Here is a 14,840-nt window from a genome sequence, read left to right on the forward strand (position 1 = left end):
CTTTATTCCTGATGTTTCTTATCCATCATAATAATAATAATAATAATAATAATAATACATTTTATTTCAAGGCTTTCAAAACTCTCAAGATCACCTTACAGAGCAGAGATAAAAAACAACAAAGTAACAACACAACGATAAAATTAACATTAAAAAAACACAAATGTACAGGCTGTAAAGGAGTTATGAGAACGGGTGGAGAATGATCAGACTGAATATAAAAGTTTAAAAAGATGTGTTTTGAGATGAGATTTGAAAATGGAGAGAGTGTCATTGCACTACGGTCACTTTATTTATCTCATTTTTACCTTTACAGTTATATTGTTTATTTTAGTTCTGTAGTTCCATTATTCACCATGCACCTTAATAACTTATCATTTAGTATTTAGCCTACCTGCACATAGCTCTGTCTATATATATATTTAGTTCTCGTTTACTGCACATAGTTCTGTTTACATCTGGTCACTACTGCACTCTACTCCTTTATATTTTGTATTTTTAAGTTAAGTCTAAGATTTAAGTTGTATTTAAATTGACACTTTATATTTAGGTTAATATGTTTCGTCTACTTTTTAACACACTGTTGTTAATTTACTGCTCTGTGTGCCTTTGAATTGCCCCCCGGGGTCAAATAAAGTGTTTTTGAATTGAACTGACTTATCTACAGTTTACAGTTTCACAGCCAGAGGGGGGGAGGCAGCAACAGATGCCTGCGAGGCAGCACTCAGGGCACACACACTTAGTTCCGCACCGTTAGACAACAGCACCGCGTTTCTTTTTCCACGCCGGGTTAAGGTGAAGCAACGTACCCCGTCAACAATGGCTTCTGGAGAACCCAAAGCAAAGAAACAAAAGGTTTCAGAGAAGGAGAAGGAGAAGGAGAAAGATGAGTCTCCAGCCAAGAAGACTCCCGACAAACTGAGGTGACCCGAAACATACCTGAAACACGTTTCTAGAGGACGAGGAGAGACGACCCTCCTCTGACTGTGTGTGAATGTTTATGCATGCCACATTTGCAGTTTTACACTTAAATCAGCACGACGTTACTTAATGAATGTGCCAACTGAATGCATAGTTGATGAAATGTTGAAGTTTTGTTAAATCAAATGTGTGCAGGAAGCAACCACCTTAAAGGTCGCTGTTTATGTCGGTTTAAAGTCCTCTGATACGGTTTACACTTTATCTTGCAGCTGCATCATGTTATAGGTCAGCTGATAGTAGTAATGCAAGCCAGGTCGTGATTGTAAATAATCACGCCCTTTAACTTTTAACTGCAGCCAATCTGCCAGCATTTTATACCGTGCTGCGTTCAGGTGCGCTTCGGAAGATCGAACTTCCAAGTTGACGAATCTTTTTTTCCAACCTCGGGATGTTTACGAGCTTTAAATTACGTCGTAATCACAATTAAAATACCCAATTGTACAATTATTTTACTAATTGGCAATTAAAAGTGACAAATCATAAATTTGCAGTTTGTAAATAGATTAAAAAAAACAACAACAACTAAACTGTAAACTGAAGTCCTCCATGATTTATCGCCAAATATTCTGACAGGTAGCCTTACAACATTTTATCTGACTTTCCCAGGTGTTATTCTGACTTGTGGGAGACATCATGTGATTTCTATTTTATTTTATTTATTTATTTATTTTTTCCAAAGTCGAGAAACCAAATGTTCCGACACCAGGTGAATGCGGAGTTAAGCGCGACCACCACCTGCAGATCTGAACACTGTGTCCATTCAGTGCCAACTTTAGAGAAAGCTCGGTTCCTTCTTGTACAACCTCCTGTGGAAAAGAACTGTTAAAGAACAAACCACTTGCTCTTGTAAATGTTGTGTTTAAATGCTTTTTTCTCTGCATCCTTGGTGAGGTGCAGCACTCTCATAATGGGGGCATCTCTGCTACAGCAGCTATCATCAGCACGCTTCTCACGATGTAAATTAATCTTCTCAAGAGAGTGAGAGTGGATTGAGGCTGGAGTCTGCAAAACAAGCCAATCAACAGACAGAAACAGACCGTGGCTCTTCCTCCCTCGGTTGCCTCCAATCAGTCAGTCAGGAGTAGGAGGAGCTGTAGGCTGCAGGGGAACATCGATCTACCCGCACAGAGGGCTGAAATGTGAAGTTTTTGAATGCTTTAGCTCTTTCTGAGCCGGTTTTAGGTTGCTCAACAGGTCTGTCAGTATCTAGCCGGTGCATACAGAGAAAGGGACACCATGTCTTCAGCAAGGTAAGAGTGCGTAGACATGGAGAGAAGAAAGGCAGACATGGGCTCTGGTGTAGTGTAATTGGGCTGCACAAGCTCTGTAATCTTGTGACTGCATATTGGCAGATGTAGGGAATGATAGTAAGGGTGGGGCATCTGCTTGATTCTTTAAATGACAAGAACCCATCTGTGTAGCACAAGACAGTGTCGACCAAGTCATCGTCTTAGAAATAAATCTGTCTTGCTGCATCTTGTTACATTAAAGTCTTCGGAGGATGGTGGGGGGGAAAAAAAAAAAAGGATGAATTGGAAAACATGTGTTTAGATGTGTTCATGTTGAGAGGTGGCATATGTCCCGAAGACATAGTTAGAGACTTGCTCCTTCTGGGGGTTTACTCAGAACAACACAGCCATGACATGAAAAAACATGCAATGAAGGCAGGACGTGTAAAAACACATCCTAGTACACGTGTTCTTTGCCTGCTGACACAATCTTAGCTGTATTTGCTCCTACTGAAGCCAACATTGCAGACTAACTCACTTAAGATAATTGGTCACTGTGTTTTTCAAAACAAATTCCAGCAGGGATGTTTTGCATTGACACACAGCTCAGACAGAGGCGTCTTGTTGCTGCTGTCTCACGTCGCTGCTTTAAAATCACAAGCATCACAAGACTTATGATTTATTCAGGGTTTTTATTTTTGCCTCAGGAATGAACAGACTGCACACAAAGAGGCTCACATTCAGCGGCGCGGCTGCCCTGATGTTGCCTCGCTGTCAACGTCCAAAACACGGTTTACATGAATGACCGACCGGGTCCTCACCTCAGAGAATATTCATGTTCTCCTTTTTTTTTATTGATTGTTGATGAGTCATGTGTGTTCATGAGCTACTTCTGCTTTTCTTTCTGTAAGAATTTGAGCTTTGAAATCATGTGATTGAAGTCACATGGAAACAGAAATGTGGGTTATTCAATGTGGTGGTGAACTCACTGAGCACACGTTGAGTGGACAAACATGAAGTCCGTGAAATGTGTCTGTTTTTACATTACGCTGAATGAAAACAACCAGGCAGTCTTAAGCTAACTGAGTCAAATACATACACTAAATAGATTCTACAAAGCGGTCTCATTTTTACTGTTGAGTTTTTTGTGTATGTTTTTATAATAACACTTTATGTTTCTGTTTCAGCCCTAATTCACTCTTTGGCATGGGAAACCCCTTACTGGACATTTCTGCTGTAGTGGACAAAGACTTCTTGGATAAGTAAGTTAGAGGACAAAAGCCCGTTATGATTTCTGTTGATCCTATGAGCGGCAGTAGTCCTCACTGCTCGAGATGTGTGTGTGTGTAGCACTTGATTCAGAGTCAAAATTAATCTGAAAAATACAGACAGGGATTTAACTTCTTTTTTTTTTTCCTAAGATTTGTTTTTTGTGGGCTTTTTATTCCCTCGTTTGAAAGGACAGTGGATAGTGTAGGAAATCAAGGAGCGAGAAAGAAGCCGCTGGTCGGACTTGAACCCTGGCTGCATGCTTTGAGGACTACAGCTTTTTGGACCTGAAAATTGTACTTTATCCCAAGAATTTAAAAGCAAAGAAAAGTGAAATAAACTGTTTTGTGAAGGGTGTACCGTGGAGCCTAATTCTATCTTTTTGCTGAATCTTTAAGATTAGTGTGAAAATCAGTTATAATGAAAATAGATCTTATTTCTTTTAGTGCGGTCACTCGCGTGCCGGTCTGACCATACAGAGAGAGGTTCTCTGATGTTAGTGGTCAGTGATGATAAGAGAGAGAACAGCACAGCACAGGGGACAGTACATCTCTACTTCTTTACATTGCCAAACAAAGAATAAGAACCTCTTCTTTTTGTCTTTATCGTGTTCACATCAGGTTGACAGCTGAGCACAAAAGATGTGACTCAAGTTCTCCTATGAGCTGAAGTTAAATTAATGAGGCTCCCTCAGATAATGACCTTACCTGATCTGTAATAATTAAGTATTAAGAATGTTTCAAATGTATTGAAATAGTGCCAGCCGTCAGTGGAAACCTGCTCAGTATGAGGAGCAGTTTTCTGGACTGTCCTTGCTCCGTCACACTGACTGACCAGCTCAGAGTCCACCCTCTGACCCCTTGCGTAAACTTGTGGATTAGAGCAAAACCAGCCGGCCTCAGTTTTCTCATTGACTGAAGCGGGGCTGAAACTGCATCATAATCCACAATCTATCTTTGTCTTTTTTTTTTGTGTACTTTGTGATTTGCATTTTGGAACCGACATATCGATTTGGACTCTGAGTTGGTCGCTCAAAACCTCCGGCTATGATTGAATACTTGTTTTATTAATCACATTTTCAAAGGAAGTGAACAACACATTTTTAAAGCACAAGCATTGTGTCTTCTATTCCACATGAAACAGATTTCAGACACAAAATTGTGGAGTTAGTTGATTGAAAAGCATTTTTCCCTCAGGTTAAAAACTGTTTGGTTTTTAATTTGCATCTGTTTCCAACCGCTCTGCAAAACTGATCCCTCCTCCTTCTCCTTTAATTATTTGCAGATACTCTCTGAAACCAAACGACCAGATCCTGGCAGAAGACAAACACAAAGCACTGTACGTACTCTATCTCTTACATTGCAACATCTTCTCTGGAGTAAAGTCTGTGTTTGAGCTCTCACTCGTCTACCGCTAACAGGGCTTTGTAGTCTGTGCATGCAGAAATGAATACGTCTGAATTCACACCAAGCTTAGTCCTCCCTGTTCCGGAGTGGGACAGACCAAACAGGCGCACACCAGAAATAAGGACAATTGACCTCCGTTCCTTTAAAGATGGCCAATGGCACTGCAGCAGATTCAGCTCAGAGAGCCGGCCTCGGCCAATAGAAAACCAGGACACTTCACCTCCCAGTCCCTGTGAGACGAGAGCCAGAAAGCAAACATTTCACAGCAGGCGATAAGAAAGTCGTGTGTATGTGTGTGTGTGTGTGTGTGTGTGTGTGTGTGTGTGTGTGTGTGTGTGTGTGAGTGAAAGAGAGCTGTACTGAAGGGTTCTAACTCGACACTGATCTGGATTGTTATTCTAACATCTACTGACAGTGTTATACTGTAAGACACATATTTACACGAGGATAAATGGAAGTGAATCAGCCAGATTTATAAACTAAAATAAGCAAAACAGCGCCAATAAATACAATTGTTTTTCTTCAGAAAGAGCTGAAATCCAAAAGGAGATTGGTACTCACATAGTTAGCCTATAGAGTTGTCATTGTCTAAGGTTCTACACAGGTATCACTTTTTAAATGTTACTTCTTGTAGTGGAGCCACTTTGGTCTTTCTTGTTTCTGTGCTCTGTTGTTGAATACAAATACATTAAAGGTTTCCCCCCGATCCAAACTCATAAGAGACACATCAGAGACCGCAAACTATACTTTAAAGTTCCTACAATAGTCGGTTCCATTTTCCAACCTCTATCTCCCAGATGTCTCCCCCTCTGCAACCTCTGGCTCAGTCTCAGGACCTTTAGCAGCAGTCAGCCCTGTTACACTTTCCAAGGACATATTTGAACATGGCGTCTCTTAACACGCGCATGAAACCGCACAAACACATGTCAGAGTGGAGGAAGATATGTCTATATTTAGACTACACAACATGGAGAATTACAGATGCTTTGGCCTGAGGCAGACTATCAAAGCACTGGACAGTGGACAGTGCAGGACCAGATGGGCTTATGAGCCTTTTACCTGAGTTCATTTGGGGGGGACATTAGCATAGATCGTGCAGCTCCAGATTAAAAATGTTCATGTTTTTTTTACCACATGTTTTTATTTATTTAAATAAAAATAAACCTTCAAGATTTTTACTCTTCTAGCTGAGACAATGTGTCACCTCTCTCATTCTTGTCCACTTAATGTAAAGCTACAGGGAGGAGCTGCAGCACTTAGCTTGGTATAAACAGGGGAGTAGCTAATCTGGCTTAGTCCAAAAGTTAAGAGCATCCACCTGCACTATTGGGGCGGCTGTGACTCAGTGTCAGAGAACGTCTCTCAACCTGAAGGTCGGAGGGTTTGATCCCCCAGCTCCTGCAGCCACATGTCCGATGTGTCCTTGGGCGAGAGACTTGACCCCAAGTTGATCCCTCTGCTTTGTTGGCTGCGTATTAATGTGATAAGATAATACTGATGGATACTTTACAGAGCGACCTCTGCACTCAGTGTGTGAAATGCAGTGAATGTGTAGGAGTGACCTGTGGTGTGAAGGCGCTTTGAGTAGTCAGGAGACAAGAAAAGAACTACACAAGCTCAAGTCCATTTAGCATATTATATTTAAAATTTCCTTTTCATTAGATCTCACCAAGGAAATAAATACATAAAATGTTGTAATTTAACAATCTAAAGCCACAGTTTGGTTAGTAAAAAACCTTTTGTGTTCAGTAATTAATGATAATTGACACAGTTGAGTGGTGGTGCATTGTCATATTTGAAGTTAGCGCCCCAAAAAATATCTTGTCGGTCTCAATTTTGCAGAAGTGAGCAAACATTTTGAATGATACTGAGTCTTGTTTGGTAATCTAAAAATGTGTGACTTAAAATGTTGTTGTTGACTTTTTCTAGATTCGAGGAGATAGTGAAGAAGTTTAAAGTCGAGTACCATGCAGGAGGCGCCACACAGAACTCTATAAAGGTTGCACAGGTCAGTCATTCACACACAGACTTTCTGTTCTGTCACATACGTCAATATTCCGTTAAGTTTTTAAGGGTTAATTGTACTCTTCACGTGTATAAATCTACTAATCGGAGCTGTTGTCACCGTCTGTAGTGGATGATCCAAGAGCCCCATAACGTGGGCACGTTCTTTGGCTGCATTGGCAAAGACAAGTTTGGAGAAATCCTGAAAGAGAAGGCTGAGGAGGGCCACATCGACGCCCACTACTACGAGCAGGACGAGGAGCCCACAGGGACATGTGCTGCATGCATCACCGGAGATAACAGGTGCGTTATTGTTCTAATATTGTTTTTCTTAAAAAGGTGTCATTATCCATCTAGAAGTCTTTAATCTTCTTCTTTTGCTTCATCCCCTCAGGTCTTTGGTAGCAAACCTCGCTGCCGCTAACTGTTATAAGAAGGAAAAGCATCTAGACCTGGAAGAAAACTGGGAGCTGGTGGAAAAAGCTAAAGTCTACTATATTGCTGTAAGTAAAAAAAATGACAAAATGGTTTGTTGTGCTATTCACTTCTGATATTGAGGTCAACTCATGTACTGTCACACCACCATTGTACTCGTGGGGTTTCTGTGTGTAATAGCCCTGACTGCATGTGATTCATTAGAGCCCATCAAGATATAAAAAGCAGATCAGTGTTGACCCAATGTCACCGTTTGCTTCCAGGGTTTCTTCTTGACCGTCTCTGTGGAGTCCATCCTGAAGGTGGCAAAGCACGCGTCTGAAAATAACAAGCTGTTCTGCCTGAACCTGTCGGCGCCCTTTATCAGCCAGTTCTTCAAGGATAACCTCATGCAGGTTATGCCCTACGTGGACGTGCTTTTCGGCAACGAGACAGTAAGCCAGACGTTCACAGGTCATCCTCTAGACCAGTGGTTCTCGACTGGGCTAGCTGCAGGACCCTCTGCAACTCTTTCATGACAAATTGCGACGAAAATGTTCAACCACTCAAATAGTTTTAGTGAAACAGGGTGCATTTTTGATGGCTTCACACTTTTATGAGCCTACAGCGCTGAGGTTTTTTGTCCCTTTTCTGTCCCCTTCTTCTTCTGTCGTTGTTTATTAGCAGTAGCAACCAGGCTTGAGGTGCATTTCCGCCATCTACTGTGCTAGAATTAATAAACTTGCCCTCTGCACGTGCAGTTTTATTAGAAACACACCCTTTAGTATTAAAGCATAGCATAGACTATTTACTACAGGCACATATCCTTGACGTCCTGTGGCTCAGTGGTAGAATCACTCGTCTCTCAAATGGTCGAGGGTTCGATCCCCAGCTCCTGCAGCTACCGTACATGTCTAATGTGTCCTTTGGTGAGACACTTAACCCAGAGTTACTCCCCCTGCTTCATCCGCTGCGTGTGAATGTGATTAGTATCCTTTAAAATAAAAGCACAGCATATACTTTTTGCTACACGTTTTTTTTTTTTTTTTTTTATTCCTGGCACGCATCCCGGACCCCCTTTTAGTCCCTCACCCACCGGTTGAGAACCAAGGCTCTAAGATACTCTACAGATGCCAGATATTGATAGTTGATCTCGTGTTTGTGAGTAAGACAAGATTGTTTCTTTCTCGTTCCTCAGGAGGCAGCTACATTTGCCAAAGAGCAAGACTTCGAGGTAAATGCACTGACAGTCTCATTCAGTATTTGCACATGATAAGTGTTACATAAGGTGTGTCTTATTAACAGATTGTGTTTCTGTGTATTTTGTCTGTAGACTGAGGACATAGAGGAAATTGCAAAGAAAGCTCAGGCTTTGCCCAAAGTCAACACAAAGAGACAGAGGGTTGTCGTGTTGACCCAGGGGAAGCATGAAACCGTTATGGCCAAAAGTAAGATTAGAGTCTCTCTCTTTTTTTCCCCTCTTATGTTACTCCTTTGTGTCTCCTTTCCTTTGTCAGACGTGCCCTTAAAAAACTACTTTTCCTTCTCGTGTTTTAGGCGACAAAATTGAGACATTCCCTGTACTGAAAATCGCCCCCAAAGACATAGTGGACACAAACGGTGCAGGGGATGCCTTTGTAGGAGGTAAGGGCTTTTTTATGTTTTCATTCCCTACACTGCACAACAAAGGTTGCTTTTCTTTGTTTATTTGTTGTTGATCTTCTGTGCAGGTTTCCTGTCTGAGCTGGTCCAGGACAAACCACTGGATCAGTGTGTGAAGGCGGCGCACTACTCCGCTAACGTCATCATTAGAAGAGCTGGATGCACCTTCCCAGAAAAACCTGACTTCAAATGAGAATCCCCCCCGGACAACCTTACCTTTGGCTTGAAACCTCTTTTATTTCAAAGCTCCCCTTTTTTTTTTCAGCCAACCGTCCAAGTCCAAATCATTATTTTTGTATTTTATTCATTCACCTTTTGTTTGACCCCTGATGTGTCTGCATGTCTCTATGAGCTCCACTAGGGGCCACTAGAGGATCATGCAGAGCCACAGGCCTTTTTTGGCTCCGACACTGCCAGTCCAGTACAATGACACGGTCACACAATCATACTGACACCCTACTGTAAGAGTCTGTCATTTCCTTAACAGCTCACTCTACATAACAAGGACTCTACATATGAGGAGTAAAAAAAGAGAAAAACACTCTCTAAGAATGTCTTTGATGCTGCATTAAAATGTGCAGTTGTGATTTCTTTTCTTTTTGTAATTATAATTGACTTTAGACTGTTTTGATTTTAACTGGCCAGTTATGAAACCAAATGTTTCTCGTTTATGCACACACTGAAATATGTCAAAGTCTCCGCCCAGTACGTCCTACGATCACTGTTAACCGTCAGCTGTGTCAAAGACATGTAGAAGTCACCTTCCAACTCACCATGGTTTGCTTTATCCTTATGCAGCTTTTGGGGAAGGGGCTTCTAGGAATGAGTGCCTTTTCCATTTTTTTCTCTCTGTGTTTCAAAGTTGTAAGGGGCTTACAGATGTCTTCTGAACCCACTTTTGATTATTCAGGGAAACTTACACATTAGACCAGTATGAGTCTTGAGGCTTGTGGAGAAAAATAGACGCACAACATTTCTGAATGCATGTAAGGCGACTGGTATCGTTTGGAAACTATCTTTATATTTGAGTGTTCTTTGGTCGAGTCATACTGTAGGCTTTTAAACTGACCTTTCTGGGGTTTTTTTAGATGATTTTGATTTAACCAAACTCGACCACCGTCCCCCCCCTTCAAAATTAATTGAGAATGAGTAATATTTTTCTCTCATTTCAGTGACATTTTATAACAGTATGAGCTGAATTTAGGTTCAGGACATTTACCAAACATTTAAAATCATTAGAATACCTGATTTAGTGTTATTCTGTGATCGACAGTATTTAACATTTGAAAACAGATCAAACGTACACCTCTAAATGTTTCATTGTCTGCATGAAGTCTGCATTTTTGTGAAAACTAGCAGAGCTGTTCAGGCATTACAGTAACGATGTATGTCCCTGTGTTGACTGTGTGTTAAGAAACACCAAAAAGCCTTATGTTTATCAAAGGTCTGAATGGGTCTCAAGTTTCCCATTTCTGTGCTTTACTGCAGTGTGCACTCAGAAATAAAACATTCAAGGTGAATCCTATTGTTCATCCTTTTTTTTTTTACTTTACTGTTTCATTTTAAGATGCTTTTCTTTAATACATTCAAATGTTGATCTAATAGTCAGATCTACAGTTTGTGTTAATGTTGAATTCACCCTGTAAAAGAAAAAGGTTAAAAAGAATATAAATCTGAATTTCTTCTCCCAGCAAAAGGAAAACATTTTAAAATGCTCAGCTAAAGTGGAAATTTGCCTCAGAAATGGATAAATCGTTAAAATAATATCTAAAGTGAAATAATTTGCTTTGGATGAAAAGTGTGTGATAGATATAGTGATGGATAATGTTTAAAGATTGAAAAGGTAAGGTTAGTAAACAGATAATATAGTCTTAATTGATAAATGCTTTAAACAGCGAGCTATAAGCAGTTGGGGAAAAAGTGCAACAATGAAGTGTCGATAAATAGTTGAAAAAGTTTTCTGTAATGCTTAAGTGCTTTAAATATTTACCTGCATCATGGAATAAACTATATTCTATAACAGTGGGATTGTTAGCGATTGATAACTGAAATTGGATAATGGTTGAAATGTTTAGGTAAAACAGGAGATACATGATTTAAATAATTTTCTATCTTTAAGGGTAACTATACATTTCAAATAGCCAAAAGAAAGATGATAGTTAAAATAGATAATGTAAAAAAAAGACAAAGTAATGGATCGGCTACATCGGCTACGAGTGAATAAGTAGCTAAAAAAGGTATAAGCTTAAACTGAGAATAGGGGGTGTTTAGCTTAAGTGGCAGTAAAAGTAAAAGTAAAAACATCAGTTTGCACTTTTTGAAATAGTAAACTGGAGTAGTTGATAAATTGCGGCCCGCTGCCAAAGTTAAAAAGTGCTTTAAGCAGGCGACCGGGGCGATCTCTGGACATGGGATGGAAGCCATACCCTGTGTTGAAAGTTATTGTACAACTAGACTGACTTTGACAAAAAAAGTTACATATTATTGCTTTAATATAAGAACTAAATTAATCCTTAAGGATACCTCATATTCAATTTTACCTTTTCACTTGGACATGAAACACTTGTGCAAAACAAAGACTTTAATTATTTAACATTTAAAGAGAAACAGTTCCATCATTCCTGAGATGATTTCAAAAGAAAAACTAAAGTTTTATGTACAATGATCTGAAGCAGGCGTTCTATTGTGCACCATTGGTCTCTCTCTTTTCTCTCAGCCTCTCCTCTTGTAATGTGATGTCCAGGGCTCTGAGCTGTTTCAGGAAGCCGTGATTGGGCAGGATGCAGCGTCGCTGTCGCACATGCTCAATAGCGTCCACCACCGTTAAGCTCTGTTTCATCATCAGGTACGCCAAGACCAGAGACGCTGACCTGCTGCGACCCATCACACAATGCACCAGCACCTTGTCTTCAACAGAACGAAGTACAGATCGATTTATCAGTCAGGCCGCTTTTTCAGATAAGGATCTAAATGTAAGGTTTTGATTTGCTGCAGGACTTACTCTCTGGATGACCGAGGGCCTCGTGGATGAACTGGGCTGCAGGGCGGAAGAACTGGGAGATGTTGAAGGTGGGTTTGTCATCAGCCTCGACACCATAGTACTGAATGTCCATGTCACTGTAGTACTCAGCACCGGTGAGCACGTTGTTAAACTTTCCCTCGGCTGCATTAAGGACATGAGTGATGCTCAGGTCCCTCAGGCCAGAAAACTCCAGCGCTGTTTTCCTGTTCATTCACACAAAGACATCAAATGAAGCTGCATGCATGAATCACGCCTCACACTGTAGAACTGTCTTTGTGTTAAGTCACTCACTCATCGCCGATGTAGATCCTGGGCCAGACCTGATCGACATGTGCATACTGAGCCCCGGTGCCAGACCAGAACATCTGTTCCAGGTCTAATGTTCCTGGTGTGATGTAATCACTGTCGGGGTCTACCTGCACGGCGGCGTACGGGTTCTTGCTTCTGGACTTCACAGCGGATGACGACATAGTTCACCTCCGCTGTCAAGTAAACACAATACACACACAAAACAGTAATTCTTATCGCTTTGTTTTTTTGTTTTGTTTTTGTCTCTTAAGAGCTGAAGTCTCTTGTATTAGCCTGGGGGCTTCTTGATCTCTCCTGACACAACTTTTATATTTTTTGTCATCTGATTTCATGCAGTCTTACAAATGTGCAAGTAAACATAAATCTCTGAATTGAGTCTACAGCTGTGTAGATGAAATATTATGCACTTCAGAGATATTTGATACACGCTCTTAAAGCTGCAATGATGACTCAATTAAAAACTAATCAGCACTCAGGTGCTGGGTTTCTTCTTGTCCAGGACATTAAACAGATTTAGCCAAATATTTGATATTACAAGAGAAAAAAAGAGAAAAAGACAACCTCGCCAAATTGACTCACTTTATGATTACTTCATGATAACCTGATAGTGGGATTTAAAAAAGAAGAAGAAGAAGACAGCAGGATAATGTCGGACAGCGGTGAACAGAAGTTAAAGGGTGAGGCATGATAAGATGTGAAAGACCGATTTGCAGAGAAACATACAATATGTACAGTATGCAAACTAAACCTAATTGTGTTTTAAATTATTTTTACAGGGACAGGGAGGGTCTAGCAGGCGGGTCGCTGCCCGCCTTGTGATCCTCCAGGCAGACTGCGGCTCCTTTCCTGCATGTCATTCCCTGCTCTCTCTCTCAGTTTCCTACACTATCTGTCCTGACAAAATGAAGTCAAAAAGCCCCAAACAATCAAGAAAAAAAAAGGAAAAGAAATAATTACAAATGGAAGAAAAAGAAATACTTAAGTTTTGCCACTCTTTGCTATTTTTTGGGTGCAAAACTGACTTTTTACTATTCTCTTAGTTTATTTCTTACTTATACTCGAAGCCAAATTGAGACTATTTTGCCTCATTTTAAAGCACAAAGGATCTCCAAAATGTTAACATATCCCTGGATGATGTTGAGCAGCCCATTGTCTCTTCTACTCATCACTGGTTAAAAACCTTTAAAGCTTCATCAGTGTTTCTTTGTTTACAGATTTACTTTTTGTTTTTTTTAAATCACCTACCTCTTTCCTGTAACTGTTTAAAGCCTTAGATCCGTTGCTGAGCAGGATAGCAGACCAGCATTTGAACTTTTCCACAGAGGACATGTGTGAACTGTGTGTGTGTGTGTGTGTGTGTGTGTGTGTGTGTGTGTGTGTGTGCGCGTGTGTGTGTGTGTGCGCGCGTGTGTGTGTGTGTGTGTGTGTGTGTCAGCAGTAAGTGTGAAGACTGAAATACAGATCTGGAATGGTAACTGCTCTCTCAGGCTCTGTGTTTAAGATGATATTTTTAGGCAGCCAAGCTACAACACCTGACCTCAACGACGTCACACACTCTCACACACACACACACACACACACACACACACACACACACACACACATGCACACACACACTTTCTCTGTGCCTCATAAGATAGCCTTCCTTGTGTCACTGTTACACTTTCTTTCAGAGTATATGGTGAAGAAAAACACACTGAGTCACGAGAAACAAAGCTAACAAAGAAACTTTTAGTGAAGGAGTCGTGTTGCGTTGATGCCGTTGTAAGAATGTCACTCATGTGTGGACAGGTGTGGGGATCAGGTCACATTTGTCAGTGCAGGGTTATTTCTGGAGACATAAACCTTGGAGATATTCAGTTGTTCTTTTTACAAATCGCAGAGATAATCAATAAGACTTTTAGTGCTTTCTCTTAACAGATTAAATTCTTTTTGTCAGATTGAGTTTGAATTACAGAAAATGTGATTTATACCCAAACAACCATCTGTGAACACCTGTGCTGGGGGACCTACAGGGAGGTGTGCACTACGTCGTGGTTGGACGTTGTTCTCCTCCTCTGTGGGTTCAGGCTCTTCTCCAGCTGCCTCAGCTGCTCCAGAAACCCAGAGTTGGGTCCAATGTCTCGGTTCAGACGCACAGCGATGATGGCGTCCACTAAGGAGAGGCCGTGGCAGATCATCAGATACGCAAGAACCAGCGCTCCAGAGCGACTCACACCCATCGCAGTGATTAGTATGTTTTACCCCTTGATTGAGTCAGCATGTAATCTCAATTAACGGCTTTGTTGTGTTAAATGTATGTTTTTTGATATCTGATGTGTGCTGTAATATGAGGGCTAATGTACTGTAAATTATTTAGAACAATGCTATATTTTTAGTGTTATTCAGATTCTAATTATTATTATATTTTATTCCTTGTTATAATGTAAATTTAATCAAATTAATCTGCTTATTCTTAATTTTGTTTACGAGAAAATTGACAGCTTTAGAAACCTAACATTAAAATATGATGAATTAAAAATACATAAGAGAACATAAGTGATA

General features: G+C 40.6%; 2 protein-coding genes across 3 annotated transcripts; one reads left to right on the plus strand and one right to left on the minus strand.

Annotated features, from left to right (window-relative positions):
* The first annotated feature begins 734 nt into the window (after positions 1-734).
* Positions 735-10,485, plus strand: adka (adenosine kinase a). 2 transcript variants are annotated; one of them, XM_020658168.3, is made up of 11 exons: positions 735-923; positions 3,398-3,472; positions 4,764-4,817; positions 6,815-6,893; positions 7,020-7,192; positions 7,284-7,392; positions 7,588-7,758; positions 8,502-8,537; positions 8,637-8,751; positions 8,861-8,947; positions 9,034-10,485. In XM_020658168.3, exons 1-11 carry the CDS (start codon positions 820-822, stop codon positions 9,156-9,158), a joined length of 1,128 nt encoding a protein of 375 aa, XP_020513824.2. In that variant the 5' UTR covers positions 735-819; the 3' UTR covers positions 9,159-10,485. The 2 variants fall into 2 exon arrangements, with proteins under 2 accessions (XP_020513824.2, XP_065815504.1); XM_065959432.1 differs by lacking the exon at positions 735-923 and adding an exon at positions 2,072-2,231.
* A 1,107-nt stretch (positions 10,486-11,592) lies between these two features.
* LOC110002535 (dual specificity phosphatase 29-like) lies at positions 11,593-13,754 on the minus strand. The gene is made up of 4 exons (XM_065959433.1): positions 13,542-13,754; positions 12,279-12,469; positions 11,967-12,190; positions 11,593-11,872 (listed from the first exon to the last, which is right to left on the minus strand). Exons 2-4 carry the CDS (start codon positions 12,455-12,457, stop codon positions 11,646-11,648), a joined length of 630 nt encoding a protein of 209 aa, XP_065815505.1. The 5' UTR covers positions 12,458-12,469; positions 13,542-13,754; the 3' UTR covers positions 11,593-11,645.
* Positions 13,755-14,840: the final 1,086 nt, after the last annotated feature.

This window comes from Labrus bergylta, chromosome 10, assembly GCF_963930695.1.
Source record: "Labrus bergylta chromosome 10, fLabBer1.1, whole genome shotgun sequence".
In the NCBI taxonomy this organism is placed as follows: Eukaryota; Metazoa; Chordata; class Actinopteri; order Labriformes; family Labridae; genus Labrus; species Labrus bergylta.